The sequence below is a fragment of the Aptenodytes forsteri genome, unplaced genomic scaffold (assembly GCF_000699145.1).
Source record: "Aptenodytes forsteri isolate BGI_AS27 unplaced genomic scaffold, ASM69914v1 Scaffold115, whole genome shotgun sequence".
Lineage (NCBI taxonomy): Eukaryota > Metazoa > Chordata > Aves > Sphenisciformes > Spheniscidae > Aptenodytes > Aptenodytes forsteri.
The window spans coordinates 2,559,616-2,577,320 of NW_008795319.1; the positions used below are offsets into that span (position 1 = coordinate 2,559,616).

A 17,705-nucleotide genomic window follows, 5' to 3' on the forward strand; every position below is an offset into this window, starting at 1 on the left:
TGTACTTTTTAACAGCTCTCTAAAATGTTTCTGAGTGGATTTTTTTCCTTTCCGCCAGATGAGTTCAGATCAGAAGGGTGGGTTTCAGAGATTGCCACTGCTAGGCAGATTCATGCTGATACAGCATTTATACCATTGTCATGTGCATCTAAAGATTTAGGAAAAGTGCAGCTCAGGACAGATCTGTGAATCTACGAAAGTGAGAGAGAGTACAGTTCTACTTTTTTTAGCTTGTGAAAGGTTTAATATGTGTTAATAAATATAAAAATCTTCTGTATGCTCAACTACAAAATTCCATAATTTATAGTAGGTTTTCTAATATATATTTTATTATCGCATATGTACAACAGGCTGACTTTCAAGAATAGCCTTAAAAAGCATAAGCAATGGAGTAGTTCATCTGTGACTTTTATAACGGACCATAAATGTTTCAGAAGAATGGTCTGGTGAGGGACTTCTTGACTCATGTTTTGTTCTGCAGGCTCTGAAAACAAAGAATGTGCATGTATTTAACAATAAACCATACAGCTTTTGGTTTGAACTTTGGCTTAATTGAAATCAGTGGCAAAATTCCCCTCTTTTTATGATGAACACTGTGGTATAAAATAATTCCCTTCACCGTTATTAATGTACTGTTCTTTCTTCCATCCCCTGTATTCTTTAAATCTGAGTTTTATTTATATGCTGATATTCCTGTAACTGCAAACCAAAAGAGAAAGCCTCTTTTCCCATATATCCTTGACTTGCCTTTTGCATTTTTCTGCATGATTCCTCTTTGATCTGCCTCTGAATTTAATAATGAAATTTGACTCAATATCCCTCCCACTATATATAGCTCCTGCTACATCATGTTCTGTTACCTATCATCTGACAATGTAATTCTTGAAATCTGGCCATTTAATTTGGTCCAAGAAAATGTATCACTTAAGAAAAAGCCATGTTCATTTGACTAAGTGAATGCACATTTCTGTTTTCTTACCAAGCATTGGTGTATGGGCAGTTTCTCATACTGTGTGTGGGGGAATGTTTACAGAATCCTATCAGCAAAAATGGCATTTGGCAAGAATATTAACTACAATAGCAGCATTCACGGTTTGGTTTCTAAATATGTTATAATGCTGAATATTCTCATTTCCTTTCTGCATTACCTCTGCCTGCTACAGGGCTAGGAAGGTAGCCTCACAGAATTTTTGAATTCAGATTTCACCTTCCCCTGCCATGGGACAGGAAATGAAACCTCCTGAAGCCTGGGATCTCTGCATGAATGGAGGGCATTGTAGATACGCATCGTATTTCACTCCTCCCTGCTGACACCCGCAATGTCAGTTCTTTCCATCACTGGGGCATGCTGGACTGTTTTTAAAGACAATCGCAGTGCCAACCTCTTAACTAAGTCAAAACATTTTATTTTCTGCTTTTGCAATTTCCTAGAACCAATGTTTAATATCCCTATCAAATTACCTGATCTTTAGGAGAGTCAACAGGACTATTCCTAGGATGAGAACTATGCAGGAGGAATAGGCAATAATGTAGACTGTTTCACCTATAAGTAAAAAACAGAAAGCAGACATGAAACGTTTACTTCTTCAGTAATAAGAATCAGGTTTGAGATCTGAATGGGAATGCATACATATGTAAGCTAAATTAGCTATCAATTCTGACATAAGTAATTAAAAGGAGGAAAAAGACCTAGATGGTATGCCAATGGTAGGAATAACTCTTCCTTCACCAGTTGGTGCAAAATAATTTTCAGACTCCTTTTAGTAAATACCAGCTCCAATAGCACTTCATATGTGTAGCACTACCTTTTACTCTACTCCAGGGGTAGATTTGTGTTTTGGAGTATTCTCCCCATTGATTTTAAGGTGTTAATTTTATTCTGTGTATCAGAGGAGACCTGGATCTTACTTACCTGCTAGACCTCTTTTCCTTTTTTGCATATTATCATAATTGCAGTGTGCAGCAATATTTGATCTAGAGTCAAATTAATGTAAAATGGGATCTAACACTGTGTTTCTGGGCCCCGAGCCCATGGGGTTTCCTCTTTCTCTTAGGCTTCTCACCAAAAAGTCACTTAGGTAGCTTATGTGCTAAAAATTCCAACTGTTGAAAAACTGGGAGTTGTTTCAACTTTTGTTTTCCAAATGAGGAGAAACTTATTTTTCCTGGAGGAATTAATCCATCAGTTTTGATCAAATATTCTGAAGGAGAAGTTTCAGTTGAGAATGTAATGTAAGCCCTGAACCTGGGATGGAAAGCTGCGGAAGTTGGGTGACTTGACAAGAGGACTCAAATCCAGAGCCGCAAGCATAAAACACGAGACCTTTCTGTTACTTTCCTGTTGCACTGATTCTGTCGTGTTTATACAATAAAATAAGTTTTGCTTATATAGGAACTCAAATGCAGAGGGCCTTAGCTCTTCCCAAGCTCCTCTACCTTACACAGTCAGTGAAACATTCACCAAGAAAGAGATGGAGGCCTGGTCCCATCACTGGGCCACTTATCTGGGCTGTGAGAAGGCCAAATTCTGGTCTCTGAATCAGTTATCAGTTATTATATGTTTTGTGTGCTTGTGTGTTTGTGCCTATGCACATAAGGACCCTAAATGAGACATTTCTGTATACGCTACATATATGCAACGGATGTAGTGTATAGTACAATACAAACACAGGTGGTATGGATACTGGAGCAGCTCCAGTAAGAGAGAGTGAATATATATTCTACAACGAGGCAAGCAATGAGCAAGAGCTGAGCAAGGGCTTGGATCTGCCTGGTTTTTATTGCAGGATGACGCTCACTTTTTCTCAAAAAGCTATCCAAAAGTCAAGTTTTCCAATAAAAGAAAAATGAAAGCAATGATTGAACCATCACAAGTTGCACGGAATGAACATACCACCTAATGCTGCAAGCTACTGAAAGATATTTAATGTGGTGAATTTTTGAAGGAAGAGGGGCGAGGTCTATCTTAGTCTCAGTGCAGGACTGCTAATATCATACATTAAAAGATAGATCAGCAGTTGGCCCTCCTCTCAAGGTACAACATTTCTTTACGATGATGAGTTTTAGGAAAAGAATAATTTTTAGGCTTTTTTTGCAGTTTCTGAATCTTAATTGTACACTCAGTCATTTTTTAAAACTTTCTACAACTGCAGGAGCAGTCATAGGGGCAAAAGTTTCCTACTTTTTTGAAGTGGAAAGTGAGTTTCACACATATTTAAGGCAAATAGAAATTTTTAAAGTACATCACTTACCAAAAGACTAGGAAAATTATTAGAAGCAACAGTCATGGATGATTAAAAATGGGCTAATATAATTTCACCAAAACATTGTAATATTTTTCTTTAAAAAGTTGGAAAAAGTGTTTCATTTTGATAAAAAATACCACTCTGAAATGATCAAATGAAATCAAAATGTTCTATTTTTTGTCAAAATCTTATAAAATGCTCTGTTTTTGGTGAAGTAATTGCTGGTAAAAGAGATGTGGATGCTAACATTTTTAGTTCTACGGGGAACACAAGAAAGATGATAACAATGAGATCATGCTAGAAGCCATATATTTTCTCCTACCTTCTGAGAAGTGAGGGAATTTGTAAGGCTAGGAGAGGGCACAATTTTGTGGCTGAAGAGCTAATTCTTCATTTTATATATTCTTTGTGGTTTAACTACTTGAATGTGGTTATTCATCTTCCCTTGTTGTTGGGGTGGTTTATTGGTAGGCATTCTGCTCTTCTTTAAAAATCCAGAAGCAATTTTATAGAAATTTTCACTATTAATCTATATCCAAACAGTTCTTGAAATGTGAAATAGTGCTAGGGAAGTTAAGAAATATAGGTATGAAATTTTGGCTCTGTTCTTCCCAAATCTTGTCCATGAAAACTACCAGAATCCGCATTTCAATTCCTGTGACACAACAGGCTGTATTATCCCATTTTGATCTCTCCATACATGGTATTGATCATCTGAACATGATCTAACTAACAATGAGTTAAGGCTTAAAAAACAGTGCCCTAAACGAACACTGACTGAAATTAGGCACAACTGTAGTTATGGATCAGTAAACAACCTTAGCTCTCATGCTGTGTGTCCGTTCACAGTTCACTGGAATCATAGAGTCATAGAATCATTTAGGTTGGAAAAGACCTTTAAGATCATCAAGTCTAACTGTCCAACATGCTCTGGAGAGCAGATAGATCCATCGCAAGCATTAGAAACGTGATTAAAAGTTAGAATAATTTCCTGTTGTTAACAGAAATGGTAAAAAATGTAGTGTACATAACGTTCCTATGTCATGACTCTTCTAAGAAACAGCTGTCCCTATTTCAGTACTTCTCTTCAACTGACTGAGGTGCGGACGATCAAACCTGGTTGGGGTTCTCTGACTAGATGGAGAAAGGAATACAAATATCTGCATGTACCATGGAGAAAGACAGACACATGTGGTGCTAGTCTTATAATAGGAGGTGGCTAAAATACGAGATGTTTCCAGCTCAGTCCTGCAAAGAGTGAATCGACACATGTGGAAAGCGGTCATTTCCATTGCAAGGGGAAGGGCTGAGAGGTGCTGGGAGGGCTGCTCTGTCCCATAGAGGTGGCCTGTAGTCATGAGAAGCTCGTGGACCTTCTCACCTCGGGGCAGGTCTATAGCAGGGCCACTGCGGCTGCGTGATGCATGTCTTGCCCTTCCTAGGATGGGCTGCGAACCTCAGGGACACAATGACTGGGCTGCAGGTACCACTGAAGCACTAGCTGGAGCTGTCTACATAGACACACAGACATTTCCAGTGATGAAGTTCGGTAGAGGATAGCTGTGGGCTCAGCAGCTGGAACAATTAGTGGGATTACACTCGTGTAAATCTACCTGCTTATGTATACATAGTGAAGTGGCTGTGAATGTTCATTGGACAGATTAATTCTGGCTGGTGCTCAGAGGTTTCTTGGCTACCTGCAGCTTGTCACAGGCTTTTTTCTACATGTATAAAACAATCAGATTGATAATGTTTCATACCTTACAAATTAAAGTTGCTGGAGCTGAACTAATCTCAGTTCCCACAGCAGCTGGTATAATTATAGATAAACCCTGCCAATTACTTGTTTATCTAGATTCTCAGCATGGCAAAACTCAGTAAGAAATATATGATAACTCTACAATTTAAGACAAAATGAGATTAATTTCAAGAGTGTTGGGTCAAGCCCAATTTTATTGTATCTCACAAGAACAGGATAAGAGTTCTGTATTTCTAGCTTTCTCTTCCAGCCAAAAAATACTTCAGCTCCAAAGCTCTATGCCGATGAAAGTAAATGCTTATCTTCACACATGAATCATTTTTCAAATTAAAGTGTGGGAAGCAATCTTTTAAATTATGTGGATCTGTAAAATCATGGAGATAATTTGCATAGGATAAAGTCAAAACTGGGCTGAAAGTGCATAACTAGGTAGGCAATAACAACATTTTTGAAGTTTGGAGAATTTTTGTTTGATTTATCACTTTTTGATGTTGTTTCGAAAATGACATAAAATTCTGGCCCCATCTAAGCTTACAGCAAAAGTCTCATTAACTTTTGTATGGTTAGGACTCTGTCCGCATCACATCTTGTTAACAGGGTTGTATCAGCCCACAGACAACTGGTTTGGCCTGTACCCTCTGGGTATGTGAATGAGTGTAAATCCAGTCAAGATTTTTACACAATCCTGTTATCATACGGTTACACCAAAAGCTGGAATAATATTCTTCCAACTGAACAGGGTTATATTTATTTGCAAATATATATAAGTTTAGATTTATTATTTAGTGTGAAAGACTCCTTTTATTAAAACCAATCTTATCCAGTGGCATGATTTGCGATGCCACTGAATGGAATGGAGAAGTCTTACTCTTTTTTGAACAGTAAGTGGGGTTTTTTAAATTATAAAATTAAGAAAAAGTTGAAGAAATACTCAGTTTCTTCTGAGCGTGTTCATCTGTAGAAAGTCATTAGTTTGAATTGGTGAAAGACATCCTTGTATCTTTCAATGACAAAGTAACTAAATGATTCTTCTGAGATTTTGATGTAGGGACAAGACATCGGCAAATTGTATCTTCTGCTTTCCAAGCAGAAAATAGCCAAAAAGCAAGTATCTTCAAATGTCTTCACACACACAAAAAGGCCATATTTGATAACTTAGCCATTTTGCCTCTTCAGCCTGGGACTCTTCTTGGGATTTGATTTTAGTAAAGATAAATATTTTGCAAAGATGATAACTCCCTTTGCAGCCTGAGTAATGCACATTTACTGGCATATGAATCCAGGATACCGGGTTAGGGTTTTGGCAGTGGGATTTATGAAATAATTTGCAATATGGTTTTTATCATCAGGTAGATATCCTGAATCAGATTCTTCTCCTTGACCTGGCTTCCTATGAGACATTTATAGCTTAGAGAATTCCCATCTAGTGTACATGACAGCTCCAATAGAAGGAATATTTTATTGTACGGTTTAGGCTGGTCAGCATTCTTTTTATTTTTCTAAGGCCGTACAAAATTCTGTTAAGAGTTCAAGGACAGGTTTTTGGAAAGTATTCAGACTTCAATGGGAACAGAATTAACTGGGTGCAGGCTGCTTTTTGCAAACATTTATCTGAATCTCTGAGGGAAATGTATAATACATTTTACCCACTGAAAGGGTCTGCAGTTAGAACTAGTCACAGGGGTGAAATATCTCACATTTTGCATTTTCTCACTTAGAGCAGGATTTCTTGCATTCTAGCTTGCATTATTTAACCACTAGAGTCTCGTTCCAGCTAGAGATTCAGGCTCCCTCTGTAGTCGGCAAAGAGAAGCCAACACTGCCAGCAAAGACAGTCTGAAAAGGTGGGATTAATCTTCCTCTGAGGGTCCCTGACTTTCTTCTTTGGCTACACAGAGCACTTGGATGACATGCATGATTCTTAAGTAATTTAAATGCTAAAATTACAGCTGAATGCTTAATTATTCACATACAGGTCTCAGGAATCCCATTCCCATGAATCTATTTTTATACTTCCCAGGTTACCCACTTCAGCAATAGTTGAAGGATAGAGATGACAGAAGTCCCTTCATTTTGTACTGCATGCAGAGCTTGAATTATTTTTTTCACTGTTAAAAGTGTTCAATATGAACGGTTCTGGGAACTAATTCACAGTAATGTCTGGAGTATTGTAATCTGCCTCATGCAAGGTAGAACAGGTCATTCTCGTTAGAGTCGATATTTGTGCATTAAGCTCTTTAGTGTTCTCACTCTGTAATTGGGCCTTCAAAAGGGAATATAAAATTAATATTATTTCAACCATGAGAAAATTTGTATATTAATTCAATATCCTTTAACTTTATGTCACTTAATTGCTTACTGTAAATGCATGGAAATAAAACCAGATGCAGCTCTTCAGCCCATGGGATATCATGATCTGCAATTGCATGCCCTTCTCTTGCATGAGAAGGTAAAGTATGATGGAGTGTAACACAAACCCCTCCTCAGACCACTTACTGTGGCTTCCTAATTTCGTTGTTGTAACTACTATGGCACAAAAAGTCAAAAGGGATAGGAGAGAAGTAGGTGTGACATCAAAGCTAATAACTTGTATTACACATTATGACTACTACTCTCTAATGACTGTACGGAGAGTCAGGCTCTGGTGGGCTTAATAGCTTAATTTTCCCCAATTATAATATAGTGATTGTGAGACATCTATTGCAAAACCACTTATCAGAGAAATTGGTTCAGTCTCATTATCTTTATTTTGTGGTTATATAAGCTAAGCCAAACAGGTAGAGAGATTTTTCCACATTATGTTGAAGGGGGGAGCAACAGTCAGAGCTCACTTGCCTGAACCCACCCAAGGGATCCAACCTTTAGTCTTCCCTATCATACACGAGGGAAATTTCAAGAGTACTTCTATGAAAACCATGGAGTGGTTTTCCCAAACTCACCATTGATTGAAGAAGAATGGAGCTGTGCTCTGGAAAGCTTTTCTCCTGGCATTTCTGTATTTACCCAATGGAAACCTTTCTTCTTAATGGAAATTTGACCTGAATATTGGAAAGCAAATATCCATTCAAAATATTACTTTAAAATAATAATTCAAGTGAATATTGCTGTTTGGTGTTTTGATAAGAGTCACAGAATTTATAAAGGCAGCTATTTAAAAATATTGTTTACTGATCCTCGATGAACAAAGTGAATGAGTGAATGAGAGTTCTTCCTTTGACATCTCAGTTAAACTTCCCCTGTAGTTTGTCTTACGGGGGACAAGCGTGCTTTAAAAATATTCTCTGCCTCAAATCAGCATACATTCTCTTTTCACATAAACTATTTTAGAAATAGACCCACCAAAAGAATTGGGCCCACCAAACCAATATAGAACTGATGAGAAACGCATAGTAGTTTGAAGTAATTTCCAAAAGGCAGAGCTTATTCTCCAAATGAACTGCTAGACCTCAATCAAGTTTTTCACAAAGGCCTGTCCTCTTAGTGGGCATAATTTCATGAATGTATCTGAAAATATATATCTTCTGTTGAAATGAAAAATAAAAGGTTTACCTAAGTACAATAGTTTGCAGAGCAAGAGGCTAAACCATACAAGACTATGCATGATCACTCACATGAACTGTAAACTGAGAAATTTTTATTCCCTAGAGGAATGAAAACAATACAACAGAGGCTCATGTTTGCAGCCTGGAACATTGTCTAAATAGCAATGGACTAAATCTCTTTCTAATGTATTTTTTCTGTGAGATCCAAAAGTACAACCCGGAGTTAAAATATTTTGGAAACTTAACTTTTTACTTTCAGTCACTGGCATTTTTGCTTATTCCCATTGTGACACTGATCCTACATTGGCACTGATCCACGCTGTGTTTCTGTCTCATATAGTGGCCAGTTACTCATAGTTCTTGCCTTTTACTGAGTCTGCAGCAAACTTTAATCCTGTAAGCACAGCCCCAAAAGCAAACACTTGTAGCAAGGCAGTGCCGTACAAGAGTAGGAAGATGTGATGGTGTAAACACCACTTGCTGGTCTGTTCACACCAGTTCTAGAGGCAAAGATCCCTTTTGCTAGCCCTAGGTATTTGCCCATTCAGAAAGACTTCAATGTTAGAAGTCATCACCACTGTAAGAGTGAAAGTTATCCAAACTTCACACCCAGTGAACCCTTCTGAGTTAGCAGAAGGGGTTGGATGAGGTTGGATGAGCTCTGCAACGGAGCACTCACTCCACGTCTCTGAGCTGCCATGCAGATAATGGCATTTAACACTGTGCCTTACAATCAAACCCATAATCATCTCTGTCTTCAGTTTAGCTGCATTACAACTAGACATCTAGAAAAAACAAAAGCAAGATTCACAAGGCTCTGCAAATGTTCTGTAGAGAAGGTGCCAATCCTTTACTCAGCCAAAGGCCCTGCATCCCCAAACAGTTTTTGTTTAACTAGAAGGAATTCATTGCACCACAGGAGCAAGCAAGCATCTGTTCTTCAATCCCTATTAGGTTAGGGAAGTTTCCATCACAAAACCCCCACATTTTATCCTGAGACTGCTTCAGGGAATGGCAAAAGCTCATGAGCATTTATTTGATTATTATGACATGAGGGTCATCTTTTTGCTTTGTAGGTAAAGAATAACTAACACAATGATGTGATCACTAATTTGGACCATTAAATGCAGCCATAAAGCAAGCAAACAAATAAATAACATTCATCAGCAAAATCACTGCCAGTAGTCTCAAATCTAAGTGTGTATGGTACCACTTTTCCAGAGGAGTTGTTATATGATTTTTAATCTTTTCTACAAGTCTGAATTTTAGTAGTGATAAACTAAGCTTAAGGACAGTGTTTCAGCAACTTGATTTTAATTTCTGGGTAGACTTGGAGTGACAAGAAAAAAATTACACCCTTATCAGTGGTAACATTTTGGCCACTAAAACTAAAAAATTAGCTAATTCATTCAATGAAACACATGCATGCAATTAATACATGTTTTTAAAAGTCCATCAGATGGAACTATGAAATAGTCATTGCTTTTCATTGAAATCATTAGATATAGTTACCTCTCCCAAGCTAGGTTGAGAATATATATAATGACATATAGAAGACGACTGGCATAGGGTATGATGCACTAGCAAGAAGTGTATCCTTAGGGGATTTATACAGCAAAATAGCTGGTGTGATAGATAGAGATTTGAGGAGAAGAGGGTACGTTGATCTTTAATCTGGTCCATGGACTGGATGCCTGGAAGTAGCTGGAGCATTGCAGAGGCGGCAGATGAACCTTCAGGTTCACTTTTAGGCTGCAGGAGTCCAGGAACCACCCAGTGATGTAACCCAAAGAACAATAAGTGGGGACAAACAGAGGATTTGCTTTGAAGGCACGCTGCTGATTCAGACTAAAACATGAATATTTGCTCCCACGTTGCCATTTATTGCACTAAATTTTCTCTTAAACAAAGACTTGGCAAGGACTTTTACATTTAACAAAAATAAGTAGGTGATTTAGCACATGAAAGGCTTTACTGGTTCTGACAAAGTATATACATTTCATCTGAGTTAACCACAGTGTTTTTACTGAAGGCCAAATCCTGAAGCCTCCATTCACAGCAGCATTTTCTTTGAGAGGTCCTATGTAAATCGTTGAGGTTATTTTCTGTGGAATGAAGTCTGTTGCTAAATGTGTGTAAGCTATACTAATATTTAGACTCCAAGAAGAAAAGAAAGAAAACAACATAATATGTCATATTATTTGTAAAAACAGTGTACCAAAGTACAACATTAAGCCAATGACAGGAAGGCTTTGGATTTTTCTAATCTGCGTAATAGTATAGACCCCAGAAATTATTCTTTTATTGTTATTCCAGCAAGTTCAATTCATGCAGTCAATTTTATTGATTTACTACTAATATAAAATATTTCCCAAGACCAGAGGAAAAAAACTGTACATGCAATTTGTATTTTGATTTGGATTAAAAAACCCGCAGATATAAATCTTGTTGAAATCAGTGGTAGCAAAGATATAGTAAAGATCTGGTGTAAGTCAGCATTTCAACACTCTTTAAAACTGTTTTATGTGTTACTCACGTAACTCACTGAAGCAGGATTTGCTGTGAAGCATGTGATGGAAGAGCTTGCACAAAGGCTGCTCTGTGGGAAGTAAATTCTGGCAGGTGCACTCCACGCGCAGCATCGTGCCCCAGTTGCTAATGTAGGCTGCTTTGCAATCAGCATTTGCAGAACAGGGCATGTCACCCTTGATTAAAGTTTCAAGACAAGCTTCATCATCGTAGCATTTTTTTGTCACGTGTCTCCAACACTTTGACCGAAAAGTTGTGTATTTTTTCCTGGTGGAAAAAAAAAGAAGTATACAGTGACAGTTTAAAAACTCTGTGATTTCACAAAAAGACATTTAAGGATCATCATGAAAAGAGACCACTTGTATAGACACACATTTACCACTATACACACATTTGTCTATACACACATTTACCACTTGAGTACCACTCAAGCCTTAAAAATCACAATATTCTGTGATAGCTGGCCTAAACTCTTCTCTGATTTGCACCTAATTGGTTTGAGTGAAATCTGCAAAATTGTAATTTGAGGAAAAACTTGTTTTTATGAAAAAGTTTTTGAGAAAAAGCAAGTGCACTTCTAATCAGCACTGTGGAGATTTCCCAGGGTCCAGCAAAAATCAGTGTGAATACCAACAGTCTCAGATCCTTAGAGAAGAAATGCAGATAGAGGAATTAGACCAGTCGCCACAATGCGACCAAAACAGGTGCCGTACTAGTGGATCAATTTGTTGGGCAGTGTGAAGGAAGAATGAATATTCAACTTATTTTACATAAAATAATCTACATACAATGCCAACCCCTCCTCCCCCTGAATGCTAACAAAATACAAAATGTCCAAGGATCAGGAAAAATTAGAAGTAATTTATTTGACCTTCAAGATTAATTGATAGCAGAGATAAATTACGAGAAGAATTAACTTGTTTCCCAGCTCAATAATCTCAAATTATTTCGGTTTATTTACTCTCAGGATAGAATAAAATTGGCCTTTAATGCACTATGTATGACAATAGAAAGCATCTTTTACAAGTTAACTAGGAAATCTGTAGATATTAATTAGAAACCGATTTATCACTTACATTAAGTATTAGGGGACGATAAAGGTAAACTGTTGTTGTATATTGTACATTAATATATTAAAACATTACTTCCTTAATCATAAAATTAGGCTATTAATTTACTGTTGATATTGTGTAGCTGTAACAAGCAAGTCACATGGAAAAACATGGACTGTTACAATACCAGCTAGGACATTATTGTAAATCTTTTCATTACACAAGCAAAGGTTTCAAAGCAGATGCCACCTCTGTGCTAATGGAATTATTTTTATTCACCTCCTGATTTATAGATATGGCTAGCCATAATTCACAGAGTAATTTTGCTAATTATATCAATTTATTGCCAGTGCCAGGAAACATTAATGTTCCCAAAATAATGGGTAATTCAGCAAGTCTCCATTACGATATTGCATGTGTACACATGCGCATGCACAGACATACATTTGTAGCCCAGTTCTTCTTGACATGAAAGGGGGAAATTCCCACTGACGTCAATCTGAATAGCCTGCACAGACCTGAAAGCGTCTCTTGGCCTCCTGGTTTGTTGACTGAAGGTTAATTTGATCACAGCTTTGAGGTAAAACTCAGGTCTAATCCACAAGGGAACCGGTGACTGCACTGAAAACCAAAGTGAGCCAACTGACCATCCACAAATGGTGGCAATTAAGTAGAACTACAAATACGGACTAATCCTGTTGCGTGTTTTCTAAAATAAATCAAATCTGAAAACTGCATTATTCTTCATGAGTTTGGTGGTCTGTGCATGTTTCAGGGAAGCTTTTTCCAAGTATCAGTATGCTCGAGATGAATAAGATGACAGTTTTCTGAATGGGCCAAGTTCGTTGTATGGCCGTTGGGTACAAAGGGTCAGACTCTACAGTGGAAGAGGTAATTACTTCAACCAAACAAACTTTGTCCGGTCTGCTGCACAATTTGTGCAAACTGCTAGAGGGCAAAGGTGCAGACAGGCCGGTGTTATCTGAAGAAAGTGGTAATGAAAATATGCAATGGCATAGTTTGTCCAGCAGAAATGGTGTTAAGCGTCATGAAACAGGCAGAAGAAAAACCCACGCTAGATTCCAGACCTTTCTGAAAATGAACCTTTTCATTTTACTTGTGGAATTACCACAGTTGATGCAGACATCTGTGAAGATGTCAAACACAAGTGATGATATACAGTAAATAACATACAGAAAATAATTTTGTTATAGATGAGATATATGGCGTATATGTAAATTTTTTTTGATCAAATCATTATTCAAAAGCACATTACTGGGCAAAATCTTTCTTCTGCTTACCTGCACAGTTCATTCTCTTCACATACATGGATTACATTCAGACATGATGGGGGTGGAACTGCAGTAACTGCACAGGGCTTGCCATGAAGAAGTTCTCTGGCTCTGTGGCAGGATTCATCAGGCTGGATACAATCACAAAATGTCATCATTTGGGCAACTTCAAAAGGCATGTTTTGATAGAAGAACCTTATGGCTGCTTGACATTCTTCCATGTTGCACTTCTTATTTACTGAGCAAACCTTAAGGTACAGGGACAACTGTTTGTTACATACTTCATCTTCAACACACTCCTTGTTCACATCCAAACAGGTTCTGTTTGCTGTGTATGCTAAAAAGAATAACAGTTTTGAAAATGAAATCACAAGAAAACCTTTCTCAAGTGATGATTAGTAGTCATCCTGCCTGCAACATTCCCATTAGAAACAAGTTTGACTCCCAAAAACTCTGATCCAGTTCTTCCAGCATTGCCTCTTTTAAGCCCGTTGTGTGATCTTCATACTTCTCCCTTCCACTGCTTGGCCCTCATAAGCAACCCTCCTGCAAGTTTCTGCCCCTGCCTGATAAGTGAGGGAGAAGAAAGTGAAAACTGGCATGACGGAAGTTTCTTCACAGTATGTGACCATTTCTGGGAGCTTGTGGCTAGTGGATACCTGAAACTGCTGAAATCTCCAGCATGCAGTCTTATGCTAGGCTACATAGTAAGTAATGGAGAAGAGACTATAAATGGCATTTCTGTGCTTTTAAAGCTAGTTTAGGTATTTCTAGCCTATGCTATAAACCTTCCAAAAAGATCTAGATAATTCTGACCCTAAAATGTTTATGGGATAAGATTTGCCTCTATAAATTTAACAGGATCAGGATTGTTACCTGACATTTTTGGATTCTTATCTAACCAGTAGCTTAACTGAAAATATGTTGGACCTATTGGCTCCCTGCTCTTCAGTAATTTGAATGAAAAGTATTCATTTTAATCGTAAGATACATTGTACACTATCTGAAAACAGAGCTAAACCCAGTTATTAGGATTCATAAGTAAATTCAGACTTACCTTGTTTGGAGAGAGCAGACAAACTCCAGTGTAATTTTGTTTCCGTACTAATATTGTCTAGAACAAAAAAGATACAAATACAGGCGTAAGTGATAAATCATGTCTTAGCTTAGTTTTTAACTTTAAAGTATTGGCTGTGTTGCTGGCATAATGCTAGTAATAAAAATAAACAAGAATAAAAAAAATAGCTGGACCAAATAGGACCTGTCAGCTTGTTAACAAACTCTAAAATCACTGTTACATATATTCATAAGTTTTGGGGTGAAAGCCGTCAATGGCTGCTGATAATGTTCTCTACATAATTATAGGTCCTGTGAGCTCAAGAAGTGTTTTTAGAGCTGCTCAGCACAGTATAAAGACAGATTTCTTGTGAATAAAAAAAGGCCAGAAACCTTAACGTGTTCATCAGTGCACCCAGTTTTCAAGTTCAACTAACTGCTTGTCGTGATCTAAAGTCAAGGCAGGCAGACAATTCCTGCTATTAGAGAATTATTGTTATTGGTCTTACATTGTTTCTAGTTATAGTGTAATACTAAAAGGGACTGATTTGGATCAGATTGTATCAAATTAATACATTGAAGGACAATAGTATTTGCACTCAGGCTATCATTTTGCTATCAGATTAGTAATTTCCATCTAAATAAGCCTCTTAAAACTATCCTGTTTCCAGTGTTAAACTGCAAATGATTAAGAAAACCTTTTTCACAGACTTGTGCATGGTACTGTTATGTATGAAAGCATTCAGACTGCTGGAATACCACTAACCTGTGTCGGTGTCCTGATTTTTCTCATCATCAACATCACCATCATCATGATCATCATCATTTTCACTAGCTGCTGAAGCTTGGCTCTCTTGAGAATATTGTAAACAAGGGTTGGTAATTATTCCCTTCCATATTTTAACGCATCTCAGCTGATGTGGGTCTGAGCACTTGCACTCTCCCAGAACTGTTTTCCTCAGTTCTTTCCATGCTGACAAACACTCCTGGTTGACCATCGGGAGCCTGCATTTTGCTGCATCTGCCTGGCATGCTTGCTGGAAGCTCTTATACACTAGAAAACAGTAAGGGTCCTCTCGGCAGCGTTGCTTTGCAATACTGCAGTCATTCTCTAATTCTTCTGGGTGAATTTGGTCTTTGGGGTTTCTGTGTTGCCTAAAACTCAGTCCAGTATCTGATCTTGAGGAAGTTTCAAAATATTCTGTACAAATAGGTACAAACCAGAGATATAAATCAAATGGAAGATGGAGCATCATCACTGGTCAGCTCAAAACAAACTCAGGAAAAGGATAATTGTCTTAATGCAATAAAATGAATGAAAAAGCCCTAGTTTCATTCTGAGCTGTATGTAAATACATAATAATTTCAGTGTCTTGCAGACTAATGAATCCTCATGCTTACTGCATCCTGGTAGCTGTATAACAGAGTCTAACAATTCAGCTACTAACAGTAATACAAGAAACCCTCACTAAAATTACTGCATAAAGGGATTCATCTCACATAATTTTAACCACATACAGATTGGACTTCTCACGGATTATGATCTTAATTCAATGCATAATTTGTAAAGAGAGAATGGCAATTCTGGAAGATGGTTCATTCATTACCTAAAATAGTCATTTAAGATAGACAGGGAGAATTACTCCTGAAAGCGTCTACCAACACCATAAGCTATCATCTGTAGGTAAAACTGATACTGGTGTAACTCCATCCAAACTTTTTGCTATGCTGGTGAGAAATGTAATCTCAATCAGCAAAAAATATAAAATTACTTCGTTTTGCTAGAAGCAAAAGCAACTATTCCAATGATATCAACATCAGGTTTTAGATACCCACTCTTCTTGTTTGGGGCACGGAGCAATGGATCACGATGCTATTATTTCCTCTGCAATAAAGCCATATATGCTACTACTATATCATGTACGCTGATTGATGCCAGCAGGAAGTGACGGATCAGAGCTGGGAATCAACCTTGGGGCTCACTTTCCAGACTCTCATTCACTGGATGATTTTACCTCTCTTATGTCAGCTTTGCTAAGAGTATTTTTCACTCTTGCTTTCCATTGGGTTGAGCAAGAGCTTTAAAAACCATCTGAATTTCTCACATGCCTTTTATTGTTTATTTTAAAGCCGATAACGGCATTGTTTTCATATGCATGTTGGTGTGTGAATATCATAGAAAAGACAAAACTAATTTTTTTAGGGAATTATCAGATTTGAGAAATATGCAAAGAAACTTGAATCCAGTTAAAATGAGGGTTACAAAATTACATATTTCTTTTTGTTCTTCATAATTAAGTCTTTATGTTTAGTTACCTTTATCAAGGCTGCACTGTTTCCCAAGCAAAGTTGTGATGCTACAGAGATCGTCTGTAGTGCAGACACAGTTTTTAAATTCTGGGTATTCCTCAGCCAGGACCTGGATGATTCTATTACATTCAATAGCATCTTCTGCCTTGCATCTATTACCTAGAACTTACCATTAAAATTATAATGTTATTAATGTTTATGAATGCTTAAGGGATATGGTTACATAAAACAATTCAATTGAAGCACAAAAATAATATGTTCTGCCAAGAGAAGATGGTTTGAACTTAGTTTTGTTTGAAAACCTGTCATAATTTACAAATTTTAAATAATATTCAGAGTGAGATAATAAGGTTGTGGGTATGATATTGCCTTCTTTTATCTGATCTGACCCATTGCCAGAACATCTGTTTCTGTTCTCATTTCCAAAGTACGTAAAACCTTAAACTCATACCTTTTATTCTAGGTAGATGAGGTACAGAGACCGAACTAAAAATGTGCACAGGAGTCGAGGGGCACATCCTGAACTGAGGCACTGAAACATTCAACTTGCTCCTGTGTAGAAATGAGGTGCCTGGTACAGGGACAGGAATTCACAGTGCAGGCTAAGGTACTGCCACGTAACGGCGTAAGAGAGGGGAGGTAGGAGGGCAGGCGCAGTCCTGTGATAATGGCGATGCTAACCCCATGCTGAGGCATCCTGGTTTCAGCTGGGATAGAATTAGTTTTCTTCCTAGCAGCTGGCACAGTGCTGTGGTTTGGATTTAGGATGAGAATAATGTTGATAACACACCGATGTTTTAGTTGTTGCTAAGCAGTGCTTACACTAGTCAAGGACTTTTCAGCTTCTCATGCCCTGCCAGCGAGAAGCTGGGAGGGGGCACAGCCAGGACAGCTGACCCAAACTGGCCAAAGGGATATTC

General features: G+C 37.7%; 1 protein-coding gene across 1 annotated transcript in view; it reads right to left on the minus strand.

Annotated features, from left to right (window-relative positions):
- Positions 1-396: 396 nt before the first annotated feature.
- Positions 397-17,705, minus strand: part of GFRAL (GDNF family receptor alpha like) — a 29,419-nt gene continuing 12,110 nt past the window's right edge. Inside the window, exons 2-9 of the mRNA XM_019472187.1 lie at positions 16,792-16,944; positions 15,242-15,676; positions 14,477-14,533; positions 13,429-13,756; positions 11,083-11,342; positions 7,944-8,042; positions 1,462-1,543; positions 397-484 (exon numbers count right to left, since the gene is read on the minus strand). Of these exons, the coding sequence (XP_019327732.1) occupies positions 397-484; positions 1,462-1,543; positions 7,944-8,042; positions 11,083-11,342; positions 13,429-13,756; positions 14,477-14,533; positions 15,242-15,676; positions 16,792-16,944 (1,502 nt within the window). The remainder of the gene's footprint in view (positions 485-1,461; positions 1,544-7,943; positions 8,043-11,082; positions 11,343-13,428; positions 13,757-14,476; positions 14,534-15,241; positions 15,677-16,791; positions 16,945-17,705) is intronic.